Source organism: Notolabrus celidotus, chromosome 7, assembly GCF_009762535.1.
Source record: "Notolabrus celidotus isolate fNotCel1 chromosome 7, fNotCel1.pri, whole genome shotgun sequence".
Classification (NCBI taxonomy): domain Eukaryota; kingdom Metazoa; phylum Chordata; class Actinopteri; order Labriformes; family Labridae; genus Notolabrus; species Notolabrus celidotus.
In genome coordinates, this window is record NC_048278.1 from 22718624 (window position 1) to 22731371 (window position 12748).

General features: G+C 39.5%; 2 protein-coding genes across 5 annotated transcripts; one reads left to right on the forward strand and one right to left on the reverse strand.

The window, feature by feature from the left end:
* The first annotated feature begins 660 nt into the window (after nucleotides 1-660).
* LOC117816342 (perilipin-2-like) lies at nucleotides 661-3706 on the forward strand. 3 transcript variants are annotated; one of them, XM_034688550.1, is made up of 7 exons: nucleotides 661-774; nucleotides 878-908; nucleotides 1053-1257; nucleotides 1584-1666; nucleotides 1783-2020; nucleotides 2114-2250; nucleotides 3274-3706. In XM_034688550.1, the coding sequence occupies exons 2-7, from the start codon at nucleotides 888-890 to the stop codon at nucleotides 3604-3606; spliced, it is 1017 nt and encodes a 338-aa protein (XP_034544441.1). In that variant the 5' UTR covers nucleotides 661-774; nucleotides 878-887; the 3' UTR covers nucleotides 3607-3706. The 3 variants fall into 3 exon arrangements, with proteins under 3 accessions (XP_034544441.1, XP_034544442.1, XP_034544443.1); XM_034688551.1 differs by having other exon boundaries at nucleotides 2117-2250; XM_034688552.1 differs by having other exon boundaries at nucleotides 2114-2257; nucleotides 3274-3572.
* Nucleotides 3707-4738: 1032 nt separating this feature from the next.
* On the reverse strand, nucleotides 4739-10496 carry rps6 (ribosomal protein S6). 2 transcript variants are annotated; one of them, XM_034687304.1, is made up of 6 exons: nucleotides 10365-10496; nucleotides 9595-9726; nucleotides 8841-9051; nucleotides 8072-8218; nucleotides 5944-6101; nucleotides 4739-4874 (listed from the first exon to the last, which is right to left on the reverse strand). In XM_034687304.1, the coding sequence occupies exons 1-6, from the start codon at nucleotides 10368-10370 to the stop codon at nucleotides 4779-4781; spliced, it is 750 nt and encodes a 249-aa protein (XP_034543195.1). In that variant the 5' UTR covers nucleotides 10371-10496; the 3' UTR covers nucleotides 4739-4778. The 2 variants fall into 2 exon arrangements, with proteins under 2 accessions (XP_034543195.1, XP_034543194.1); XM_034687303.1 differs by lacking the exon at nucleotides 10365-10496 and adding an exon at nucleotides 10039-10080.
* Nucleotides 10497-12748: the final 2252 nt, after the last annotated feature.

Genomic DNA, 12748 nt, shown 5'->3' on the forward strand with positions numbered 1-12748 from the left:
CTGACACGGATATATCGATGCTGGTACTGGCAGCCATGTTCACGGATATTGCCAGATGGCTGTTGTCGAGTCACATCTGCTTCATGACATCTTTACAGTTTAACAGTCATCAGAATGCTTTGGCAGGTCCACAGTGCACTAGACCAGGGGTTCCCAAACTTTACCATGCCAAGGCCCCCCAAACAGCATTATCCTCTGGCCGGGGACCCCTTTGCAAACCCACAGACAATGCTTCAAAATATGTAAAGAAACATCGACTTTTAGAATGTATTGTCTTACTTTTATTCACTTTTCAATAACCATTACATTTGTTTAGCATATGAAATAATTAAATTAAATTGAATTAAATAAAAATTAAATAATTAGATTCTATTTTTTTCCCTTCCCTCCAATATTCTGAGCCCCCCCTAGCACCCCCTGGCGGACCCCCAGGGGGCCGCGGCACAAGACTACGTTTAAAGTTATAGAGGCAGTGCGAACATTACCTGGAGTAAAGTAACATTTACGTTTGTCAACAAATATTCAAATGTATTTTTCGCTTGTTTTTTTAACAGAGGGTAACAAAAGCTTATAAAAATACAATGTCTTATCTCAAAATATGGTGGCCTTCTGTTTGTGTTGTCTTCATCATGATAACTGAAAAAAGTCATCATCACGTTATCACAGCACGAACATATCGCGAGAACAGCCACAAGTCTTCTCAGGTGACAGCTAATTGACAGCTTGAGCACGCACTGTGAGCGTCAATTTCTTCTTAGGAAAGAACTTTATCAGGTGGGTAAAAGTTTCACTTTCTCGGGAATATTCGTCAACTGTAAGAGACTGTAAGATTTTTACATTACATAGTTATGGACACATTTCCCACTCTGTTATACAGGAAAGGAAACATGCCGATGAACAACAACCAGGTGATTACAATAAACGCTGATTACCCCCCCTTACATGTAGAGTCTCACCGACAAAACACTGGCTGCATTGTTTTTGTATCATTTTTGCATCGAAATGTTTCCTTACCAAAACAAATAAACTGTGTCTGTACTGTTATGGAGCAGAAGTTTCAGAGTGCAGCTGCCAGACTGGCCAAGCTGCCCCTTGTTCGTTCAGCCTGCAGCACAGTGTCAGTGTTGTACATTGACACTAAAAGCAGCCATCCTAACCTGAGGTCTGTGTGTGAGGTGCTGGAGAGCCGTGTGACAGCTATAAGCACAGCAGCCTGTGACAAAATGACACCTGTCATGGTCAGACTGGAGCCACAGAGTGAGTACTGACACGGTGGACATTGATATGATGGGTTATATAGTTTGTTCAGGCTTCTTATGTTATTACTCTGGATCTGGATGTAAGCCATAGATTTAAGGACACATTTAAGATAATGTATAACTTCAATTTAGGGCTAAATAATGTGAAATAGACTACATTATCAGCATATGTTTACTGAAATGAGTTATGTTGTAACTACTCAAGTAAAAGCTAATAGTTAAATACTTAAATGTATGGGCACTAATATAATTCACAATAACATAATGCAGATAATACATTAATTAAATGACCTAAATAAGACTGCTGATGTATTATTTCCATAGTTTCGATTGTTAATGATGTCGCATGTAAAAGTCTTGACTGGCTGGAGACTACGTTCCCAGTGCTTCATGCACCCACAGACCAGGTGACTCCCTCTTCTTCTCTTTCAAATCTTAATGAGCTTCATGAATTGCACAAACCTCCACACACAGGATGAGAAGCAACAACCATATCTCCTTTTGGTTGCTGGTGTTTTTACAGGTTGTTGCTGCTGCCAGGAACAAGATGAATGAGATCCAGGATGTGGTGAGCATTACAGCTAATGGGACTGTGGATACAGTCACATGGCTGATGGGGAGGATACAGCAGGTGGATGAGCAGACCAACCAGCCGCTTGTGCAGAGAGCCATCGGTGTAGCTGATGTGGGACTGGATTCTGCTCTGATCATGTCAGAGACCCTGATGGAACACATGCTTCCTCTGTCTGAGGAAGATAAAGGTATAGCTTAATGTAAAGGGAAAGTTAGAGGACACACACAAAACATAAAGCTGTCTTTGTCTGTAACTCAACATATCTTTGTCTGGATTAAAGAAGCAGAGGCTCACCTGTTGGAGGGTTTCGAGGTGGCTACACTCAGGAGAAGTTATCGTGCCCGACTTCTTTTACTCGCTGCTAGGCTGTGCAGCAGGACCTATCACCTGGTTGGCTCCAAGATTCAGTCTGTTCAGGTGTGCTGTGAGTGTTTGACAGATAGGAAAAAACATTTATTCACTCTCCTGCCAAAAAGGTTGGAGGGTCAGTGCCTTTCTAATATAGATTTTATTATGAAGCTCCAGCCAGCAGCAGGTTAGCTTAGTTAAGCATAAAACAGGAAGAATCGGTTAGCCTACCTCTATTTAGGTAACAAAATACCTGCCAAGGCTCCCAAAATGTTACCTTTAGGCCATGGTTACACCTTATTTTAGTTGTATAGAAACTAGCTATACAACTAGTTACTATTTAACAAGAGGTAAAGTTGGGCAAGACCACATTTAGGGGAAAAAACAGCATGAGTATATAGCTTTTTAAAAAAGCATAAAGCACCTTGTACTGGCATTTTAATGCATATAGCAAAAGCTTGAGAAAGACTATGCAACGAGTAAACAGGCAGAATCCACCCAGAGAAAGACCATCCGATCATGATTAAACAGAGTTATCAGTCCTGGAACAGTAAAGTGCCTTTTAAAGCTTTTTTCTACTCGTAGGCTTGCAACAAAACAGCAATTTGAAGACTAGTGATTTTCATCTTCTTAACTCACTGGGCGAAAAAGTATATACGCAAACTTTACAAAGTGCCAAACTGTTTCTCTTACCAACTTGAAGAGTGGTTAACAGAAATCCTCACTTTTATAGAAAAGGATAGTTTCATCTGGAAATATCATAAATGTTGCACACAATTTCAAGGTTGAACTCTCACAGAAGCAAATTATTCGAAGGTTTTGGCATTTTTAGAATGTTTCTTTGCGGTCACATAGTGTTATAGTGCTTATAAAGATATATAAACCTGCTTAAAGATATTTGTTTACATTATTTGCGTTATGACAATCCGTTAGTGTGCGACTCCTGCATAGAAAGGGGATTTTAACACTTCCATACTTCCATACTACCGTAATCTGTTTTTAAGTCTTTCAGTTCTCCGGGCACATAACTTCTAAGAAAATTTTTATATACTACACACTAACTAAATGTTACCTCTGTCCTTCACCCAACAGTTGATGGAGAGTTTGTCCAGGTCTTCAGGTCGGATTCAGGACCTTCAGACCAGCTGGCTGACCATCTCCTTGAGCATCCAGGAGCTGCCTCAGTATCTGCAACATCAGCTTGTGTCTGTTCTCTTCTTTATCTCACAGATGTACAACTTGAGCAGCTCACAATCCCAACAGCAACATCAAGATAGGGCCCATCTCAATGCTGCTGGGACCTCCACTCATAGGGACGTGGTTTGGGTTCAATCAAGAGCTACACCCACCCCACGAGCAAGGAGACCAACAAAAATGTCTCCTTTTGAAAATGGTTCTAATGGAAAAGGATGGGTTCATCGTTGATCCAGTGTTCTTGTGCTTTTCTGATATGTTAGTGTGATGAAACTGTAACTTAAAACTGTACAGGCTCTGATAATAAATGTTTAAGATTCATGAACTCTGACACTTATGGTCCTTTGAATCTGTAAGCTGTTCTTTGTCAGGGAGTGGTGGGGGGTAAGAAAGAAATGCAGAACTCATTGCTGGCTGTTAACTGTACGGGCGGCTGTGGCTCAGTGGGTGAGTCGATCATCTCTCAATCGGGAGGTTAGCGGTTCGATCCCAGCTCTAGCAGTCACATGCTGAAGTGTCCTTGAGCAAGACACTGAACCCCAATCTACTCCCGCTGTTGTTCAGCGGTGGGAATGAGATTAGCTAATACTGACAGCAGTCTCTACAATCAGTGAATGGATGGATGGATGAATGTGCAGAGTAGTGTAAAGTTTGAGTGGTCAGAAAGACTAGAAAGGGCCATAAGTCCAAGTCCATTTACTTAAAGCAATTAGTTATTTTTTTTGGGAGGGGGTTGAGTTACATTTTAGGGCTTTTTTGCCTTTATTGACAGGACAGCTGAAGAGAGGCAGGAAATGTGGGGAGTAGAGATGGGGGAAGACATGCAGTAAAGGTCGCAGCCAGGAGTCGAGCAACCTCTGTTACGAGGACTACAGCCTCTATATGTGGGGCGCTTAGACCGCTAGGCCACCAGCACCACTAATAACTTTCTTGAACGTGTCATGAAGTGACTTAAGACTTTTAAATATTTGTCCATTTGGTCAGGTCATTTTGAAGCCAAAATTCATTCTTTAAATGAGAGTATAAATTTGAACCTCTTGATTACACAAAAGACCAGTTTAATCATTAATGGTGCATTAGTGACCGTTCCAACAGCACATACTTGGAGGCTGGGTTTTCTAAAGACCAAATCGATACCAACTGAAAGTTTCATTCAAAAGAGATGTGCCTTTTGTTTATGAGAATAAATGTTCAATGAAATTGTTTAATTAAAATGAATGAGTAAGGAGTAATAAGCATTTCAGCTTTTGAACTGCATCCAGTAGGCATATTTTAAGAGTCTGGATACATGTGACTCATTTTTGGCAGTCTTCACTTTAAACTAAAAGGTGTTAAAAAACAACAATGTACATCACACTGTGAATGTTTTTCAGCAAAACATGAATTTATTGGAACTTTTGTTTTCACTTCTGGCTGGACTCTGACTTGGATGTGGATGCCCTCAGAGAAGAAAGGCGGCGCCTCTTGGCGATCTGTTCCTGGCGCTTCTCCTTGGCCTCCTGTTTGAAATAAAAGAATGCGTCAGAAAAATGTTTTAGAACATCTAGAAAGCAGGTGTTTACGCGCATTTCATTCACATATACCGAGCAGTATTTTACCACTTATTGTCACGTTGACAGCTGCCAGCATCTGTTTCCAGTGACTAAGAACTGTTTCTTGTATTTTAGCATTGCAGCATCTCAAACTTTTACAGGGACCAAGGCTGTGATTAACAAAGGATAAAAAAGCAGGATAATACACAGAACTCTGCAGGGTGAGCAAATATAATTTACAAGTTATGTTGGTGTAAAAATATGTGATCTTCATGTTACTTGATTTGAGATGACTTACAGCCCCCCAGCACTGAGAACATATATTAAGTGGGGGTCTGGAGGTCCACTGAATCTTATATTATCTTTAGATCATACTTTATCACAGCAAAAGAGAGTTATAGGAAAGTGTCAGCGTGCCAGAGACCGTCTGCCCAGTTACTATGGTAACCCATCGTCACCAGCCTGCATGCATAGTAAGAAGAGAGATACTCTGCTGCTGCCAGCAGTGTATAGCCCACTCTGACCATTAAGTACAGGAATAACTAGTACTAATATAACAGCTATATCACTGTTTAAAATAAGTACTCTTGCCATTGCAACATATTGGAGTCGCAATCTGTCGGCTAACAAGCATCTGTTATGTTATTTCAGACACTATTTAATGCAGCACACAACTTTCCATATGAAACTGGCAAATCTGAGTACTGAGCGCAGACTTTTTATGTCATAAAACAAACCAGTCCAAATAAACTGGAAGAATCACATCCCTGATCGACTAACTAGCTCTGAAAATTATTGAATTTAAATATTGAATCACCACGACTGAAAAGGTAAAGAATTGTCTGTATTTGATCTGAATTTAAGTTCTGTTACACTGAGCTATAAAGAGTTAGAAAAACTGCTCCAATGAGCTTTGAGGGGAAGATATACAGGAGCAAAACCCAGGCTCCTAAAGGATCCAATAATTAACATTTTCTAATGATAACACTTCATTTCAGTGGCTGTGAAAGAAGGATAGACTAAACTTGAACTTTACCTTCATCCTCTTGGCGAGCAGCTTGGCGTACTCGGAAGCCTCCTCCTTGTTCTTCTGGGTGCGCTGTCTCTTGAGGGCAATGCGGCGGCGTTTGTGCTGCAGCACACGGGGGGTCACCAGTCTCTGGATCCTGGGAGCCTTAGTTCTGGGCTTCTTGCCTATATGAAGAAAAATGAGGGGATACTGTTAATGTTGGAATTGATAAAAAGAAATGCTAAGTACGGTAAGGAGGGGCATCTTACAAAATCTCATTTCATAAGATACAGCAACAGTGACAATTCAGAGTAGAAAAAACTTCACCACCAAGTTCCACAAAAGGTTCCCTAGGGTAAAGTTTCCTGCTGCCTAAGGGAACCTTTTTATTATCTGTTGCTTCCAATTTTCTGAATCCCAATCACTGCCTGGTACAAAGTGTCCTGATGTCAGCTTCTACAGCTCACTTTGTGGGAGCACTTCAGAGTTACATGTTTGGTGTGACATTAGAATACTTGCACTGGCAGGTTTAATACAAGGTGTGCGCAATAGGAGGGCTTTTAAGAAGAAACAGCAGAAATGTGACTTCTATAAAAATAAAAAATAAAAAGTCATCTTGTCACCACTGATTTCCCCATGTGTCTCACTGCCCACCCTCAGCAGGTATAAACGTGCTTTAAAACAATAAAGTGTGTCCCACGTGCACATTGCACGCACTGGCCACCCACATTTCTTAATGACAGCCAAAGCTGTCGTTTGACGATACATATTAATATTCATATTCCACGAAGGAGCCCCGTGTCTTCAGCTGTTATTTTATTTAGAGAAAATCTCACCTCTGAAACCTTTAAAATCGACTGACATTCACACATGCTATGCTGACAAATTCTGGTGCTGCATCCCTGCTGTAAAATGCACGCAAGTGTTGTTCAGTATATGCCTAGGCTTTAGTTTCACTGAGAGCTTGCAGGTGTCTGTCAATACCATGTTTAGCTTGTTTCTCAGGCACCAGCATCACAAGCCTCATACACACGTGATAATAGGAGTCCTTTCCCTTAATATTGAGCATTTAAATTTTTTTTTTTTTTGTGATGTGGTATTTTCTATACCAATGAAATGTACTTATATTTTTGTAAAAGGGAACTTACTTTATTCAAATAACTTATTGGAATTTCAGTTTCTAAACATATAGGAAGATTAACTTCCTATATTTTGTTTATTTTTTACCTGGAATACAGTTAACGTCATGCGTCTAAATTATTATGAACTCCTACATCTGTTTCACTTGCGGCAATGACAGGTTTGACTTTACTTATCCTTTGACGTCAATACATTCTTCTAGGAGACTTGTGCATATCAGAGCTTCTTAGTAACACATTAAATGCTGAAACCAAGTTGTGATGACGCCAAATAATATAGAAGGGATAAAACTATTGCACACAAACAGTGTAGGAGAGGGACAGAACCAGATAAAGGATTGAATATGAACATATGTGCAGATGGGACATTTGATCATGTAGTCTGCTGTGGCTTTGTGCAACTTTCTGCTCGATTAGTCAAGTGTATGTAATTGACAGCATCCTGGAGTCAGTGTGCAGAGTGAAACAGTGACACCCGTCTCATAAAACATCCCTTTGCAGGTTTTAAGTGCAGTCAGAGATCAATGTGTTACTTTTCTTTTTTATTTTCTTCTTTGCCAGTCTTGGCAGCATCTTTTCCACTACACTTATCTGAGTGCAATTCAGCGCTGTCATCAATGGTGTGTCATAATTGCAAGTAAAATAGCAGCCATGTGCTGTCTCAAAAAACAGTTCTTCATGAAAACACCACCAGACAGTTGAGGCCAGAGGGGTACGGAAACCAGGCCTCAAAAACCCTTGACAGAACATTGTCACACACTCCATTGCTCTGTTTGGATTTCATTTCTTGTGATACAGGGTAAGAGTCGTGTTTACATCATCATTCTTACAGTGCTTTGAACACTGTCCTATGTCAGTGTTTTTGGATTCTACTGCTCAGTTTAATTGACTATGAAGCAGCTACTTTTGGATGGCTCATGATTCCAAGTTTCAGTCAAGTCAAATTAATCTAATAAACTTCATTCAGGGATCTTTGGGAAAGAGGCAAGCTTATCTAAAGTCAGTTCTCGTCTTACCTTCTTTAGACAGGGGCCTCCTCACAACATACTGTCTAACATCATCTTCCTTAGCCAGGTTGAAGAGCTTGCGGATCTTGCTGGCTCTCTTGGGACCAAGACGGCGGGGGACGGTGCTGTCGGTCAGCCCGGGGATGTCCTTCTCACCTGAGAAGAACCAGATCAGAAAACATCAGTCATTGTCATTAATGTGATGTTCCCTGACATGTTTTACCACATCCAACTTATGTACTTTAAATAGTTATTACTCTAATTAATCACAAAAAAGACCAAATTGGAAAAAAAGCAATTGATAGTTTCCCATGAATAGAGTTAGGTGCCAAACATGAAACTCCCAAATCTACTAAACAAACACTATCTGCCCCTTGTGAAGCTGCAACTACATTTCAGAACAGGTTCTAGTGAGGGATACACTAACTTTACTGAAACATAGCTGACAAAAACAAAACAAAAATGTATAAGAGTAAGAGTTTCAGTGTCATTCTTGTAGATCGAAATAAAACAATGGGAGAGCAATGCAGTTCAACCATCCATAGCACTGGACCTGGTTGCATCTGGTGAGCAGCTCTGCAGTTTCTCTGGCAACACACTGTCCCCCCTTAATGACTACAGACCAACCAAAAAGGGTCTACTGGTGTGCCATGTACAAGTCAAATCAAAAGACTTCTATAATCATCCCCAACAGAACTACACGCTGTGTTGTGGACTTAGAACGTTTGTATCAGTATTAAAACTTCTGTTTCCAACCAAACCTTTCAGCACACATTACCTTTCTTGACAATGACCAAGTTCAGCACGCTGAGATTGGCGTCAACGATGCAGCCACGCACAGACTTGCGCTTGCGCTCACCAGTCCTGCGAGGACGGTAGCAAGAGTGGCCTTTGCTGAGCAGCAGGCGCACGCGGCCATGGGTCAGGACACCCTGTTTCATGGGGAAGCCCTGTTTGTCGTTGCCTCCACTGATGCGCACCATGTAACCCTGATGAAAGAGAAAAAAACAAATTGTTAAATCCTTCCAATTGTAGGTTCCTGTTGCATCAAGACTCAGAGATAAACTGTTCAGATTCTTACAACTTATAGGCTTCTAATTTTTGTGCAGTGCATTTGAGCCTCAAAGGATGATGTTGTGGAATTTTAGAGGAACACACTGAACATACAGCTTATCAAAAAGGGCCAAACAACCACCTACAAGGCCACTAAAGCCTAATGCAATTAATTTCACATTTCCCAGGCATGCAACTTTGTTTTCAAACTTGCCCATGAGGCTGCACACAATGAGCATGTTACAGAACATCACGGGAAAGGGGTCGAACAATAGTGTACACAATGGGAGAGCATTGCAGTCCAACCATCCACTTCAACCGGAACTGGTTGTATCTGGAAGCAGCTCTGCAGTTTATCTGGCAACACACTGTCCCCCCTTAATGACTACAGATCAGTCAGGAAGGGTCTACTGGAGTGCCAAAAATCACATGACAACTGAAACATTTAACCCGAGATCAGAAAAAGTACTAAACATTACCTTCCACTCATCTCCCAGAGGGTCAGCAGACACCTCAGTGGCCATACGCTTCTCATAGAAAGTACGAAGCTTGCGCTCATCATCAACTTCAATCAGCTTCTGGCAACCAGTAGCGGGGAATGAGATGTTCAGCTGAAAGAGATTAAATATAGTTAGTTCATGTACTTCATCATGAAGCAAGCATGGTTTACAACAGGTTAGCTCAAGTCCTCATGCATGCAGGCAGGATGAATCTGTTGCTGGCATTTCTGCTTTTAAAAAGGACGAAATCACTTCAAGTCATTAAAAAAACTACACAAATTAATATTGGCGTTGCGACCTAAAGTGAAGCTTCTGAGGGAATATCAATGACTCTCTGGCCCGTCAGCCTCTTGGTCGGCTAGGTACTCAGCTAACATTAGCCATACACACATAGAAAACAGTGAAAATTTGAATTGAGCCTACTTCATAAACAGACAGCTTGATTTGCATGAACGTGATAAACATGAGCTGACAGTAAACGTTTAAGATCTCCTAGCCTGAGTTAACTGAGACGTGAGCTCGGTGCACATTTCTTTCAGTGTGCCGCCATGTTTCTAGAGTTCATCTGCTGACAGGATCGGAGGTGCCGACTTTTTTATTACTATCACAACTCATCCTCAATCTCACAGCTTCAAATGTTGAATCTCAATGGTTTGCTTTAAAGCCCACTGTCGTGGCAACAATCGTATATAAATATTTAAGGTAAAAAAGCTTTCCACATAGATTAATAGTCAAGGGAAACATTGTACCTTCATTTTGCTAAACCGGCCCAACGATGGTCCGCCACGGAAAAGAGACCGGATATCCGCTCGGTGATCTCACATAGGCCTGAAGTTCTCGCGATAACTTTTCCTTCTGGTTTTCACCATTTTATAGCGCGTGGCACTGAGCTTTCATGGGCATTACCGCCACCTACTGTGGTGGAGATTGGACCAGTATTATTACCCCAAAAAACAGTGTTTCAATTCGAGTTTAAGTCTCGTATTTAGTACTGTTAGCTCTGTTTAGCTCAGAAATAGTATTATAAGTTCCCTAGTGCAAAGCATAATACATTTCGAAAGTTAATTCCTAATGTTAGTATTAGCTATGGGCCTACTTCCGTCACTCTGAGGCTACACTGAAAAACTCATATTCTTATCAAGTGAAATTGTCTAATTTTTCGTCAAATTGTCTTATCCCTTGATTTGAACTTGATTTAAGATACATTTACTTAACAAGTATCATTTGAGCAAGATAGAGGGTATTGTTTTAAGACAATGCAAATATCTTGTTAAGTCAAACCATCTTGGAATTATCTTGTTTTGACCAGGTTTTGACTTGTGATTAAGAAGAAACAAGGTTTATTTTACATTTCATACACTTTCCAGCTGACATCTGATTTGTAGAAGATGGATAATCTGGATTTAAGACAAACACTTTACTTGATTTAAGTAAATGCATTTTATTGCAGAATCTATCAGAAAACGGCTCCATTGATAAAAGAAAGACAGAAAGAAAAGTTGTTTTTATAAGGGTTGGTTACAGTTTTCAGGCACTGTTTCTTCTAAATCAGATCAAAATATACATTCTCAAACTAAATGCACACAATGAAACACCTACTTTTGAGCATATCTGGCTTATCTTAAAAATCAGCATGACTGAATATCAGTATATTCAGTTTACTATAAAGACATTATATCTCAAAATGCTCAAATTAAACTTTGTAATCTTATTTCAAGTACAAGATGGTCTTAAACCTAGACAAGTGCCGCTATAATACATCTCAAATGAAGAAGTTGACAATGTATTTGTGCAAAAATCAATTTTTGAGTAAAAAAATACTAATTATTAGCATTCATGGCTTTTTCTGAGACACTACACTTTAAAATACTGGTAAAAAATTGCTTAAAATAAGTTTCCCTGCTAATTTTAAGATCACAGTTTTCTAAATATTACATCTCATTTTAGGAAATCTTACCAAGCAAATATCACTTGTTCTTTTGACAGATTTTTGTTCTTATTTCAAGGTAAAAGTACCTTGACTTACCAACTTACCAATTATTATCGCAACAAACTTAAGCTATAATTTAGCTTTATTTGTGAAAACACATGATCAACTTAAGGACCATGCAGAACTTGGAGTTTAACTCAACGTTTATAGAATATGCAAGCTTATATGAAGGTGAATAATTGTACAAAAGTATATAACATAATATAAAATACAAAAGTGAAAAAACAACATGAGAAGACATTTAGGTGAAAAAATGTAGTTCCCAAGAAATAAACCTCATGTAGACATTTGTTCCATTAAATAATTACTGATACAGTCTATGATTAAATCCAACGATTTCAAAAGGGGGAGGCTCGTGTTACTTTGTGTGGACTTATTAAGGGGAATTATGGTTTAACTCTTGAATTGGTAAATCTACAAACAAATGACACATGAAAATCCATAGCATTGATATTAGACAGATTATAAATCGTAACAATTTTTGCACTGGTACATTCTGGAAAGCGGAGCAGTTCCCCAAATGCAAAAGGATGTGTCACTGCAGCTTTTCATTTTGTAACTATTGCTGATAAATTAACCGAGTGAAGAATGTAAAGAGCCTATTTACATAGAACTGATGACAGGAAATGAAAGACGTCCCTCTTCTATAACAGAGAGGAAATGTGTGGTGGTGCAGTAGGTGTAGAAAGAGGGAGTGATAATATAGATGCACAAACAGGAACTATAATTTAATGTTTAAATATAGAATTATCATTACACGAGATACAATATCAATGCACCTATTCACGTTTATTAATGGATCATGTCTCAAGTTGCTTCTTGGTTCTTACAGATACCCTTTGAAGTGGCATTTAGAGCTTGGTTCAAACAAATCAAATTGTGTACATGAATACACTAAACTGAAAAGACAGCAAAAGCAAAGATAATTCTTTGAAAGAGAGGTGGGCTATAACTTAAGAGGGAAGTTAAGATTAAAGATGGTGAGTGTTTGGACCACAAGGAAAAGCTTTTGTATTTCAATCTGTGGTGTAAAACTTTGGAACAGACTCAGTATGGAGCTACAGTAATGCCAGAACACAATCCAGTTCAGGAAGAGGTATAAATAAGTAATTTTCATTAGGTACAAGGAGGAAGACAAATGCT

What these genes read in the sequence shown, in the direction of transcription:
- LOC117816342 (XM_034688550.1), top strand. Translation starts at nt 888, where the DNA reads ATGCCGATGAACAACAACCAG. An exon ending in TCTGTCTGAGGAAGATAAAG is followed by an intron (nt 2,021 to 2,113) that starts GTATAGCTTAAT and finishes TCTGGATTAAAG; the next exon opens with AAGCAGAGGCTCACCTGTTG. An exon ending in CCAAGATTCAGTCTGTTCAG is followed by an intron (nt 2,251 to 3,273) that starts GTGTGCTGTGAG and finishes TTCACCCAACAG; the next exon opens with TTGATGGAGAGTTTGTCCAG.
- rps6 (XM_034687303.1), bottom strand. Translation starts at nt 10,080, where the DNA reads ATGTTTATCACGTTCATGCAAATCAAGCTGTCTGTTTATGAA. An exon ending in CTTGGTCATTGTCAAGAAAG is followed by an intron (nt 8,219 to 8,840) that starts GTAATGTGTGCT and finishes GGTTCTTCTCAG; the next exon opens with GTGAGAAGGACATCCCCGGG. An exon ending in TGCTCGCCAAGAGGATGAAG is followed by an intron (nt 4,875 to 5,943) that starts GTAAAGTTCAAG and finishes TATTTCAAACAG; the next exon opens with GAGGCCAAGGAGAAGCGCCA.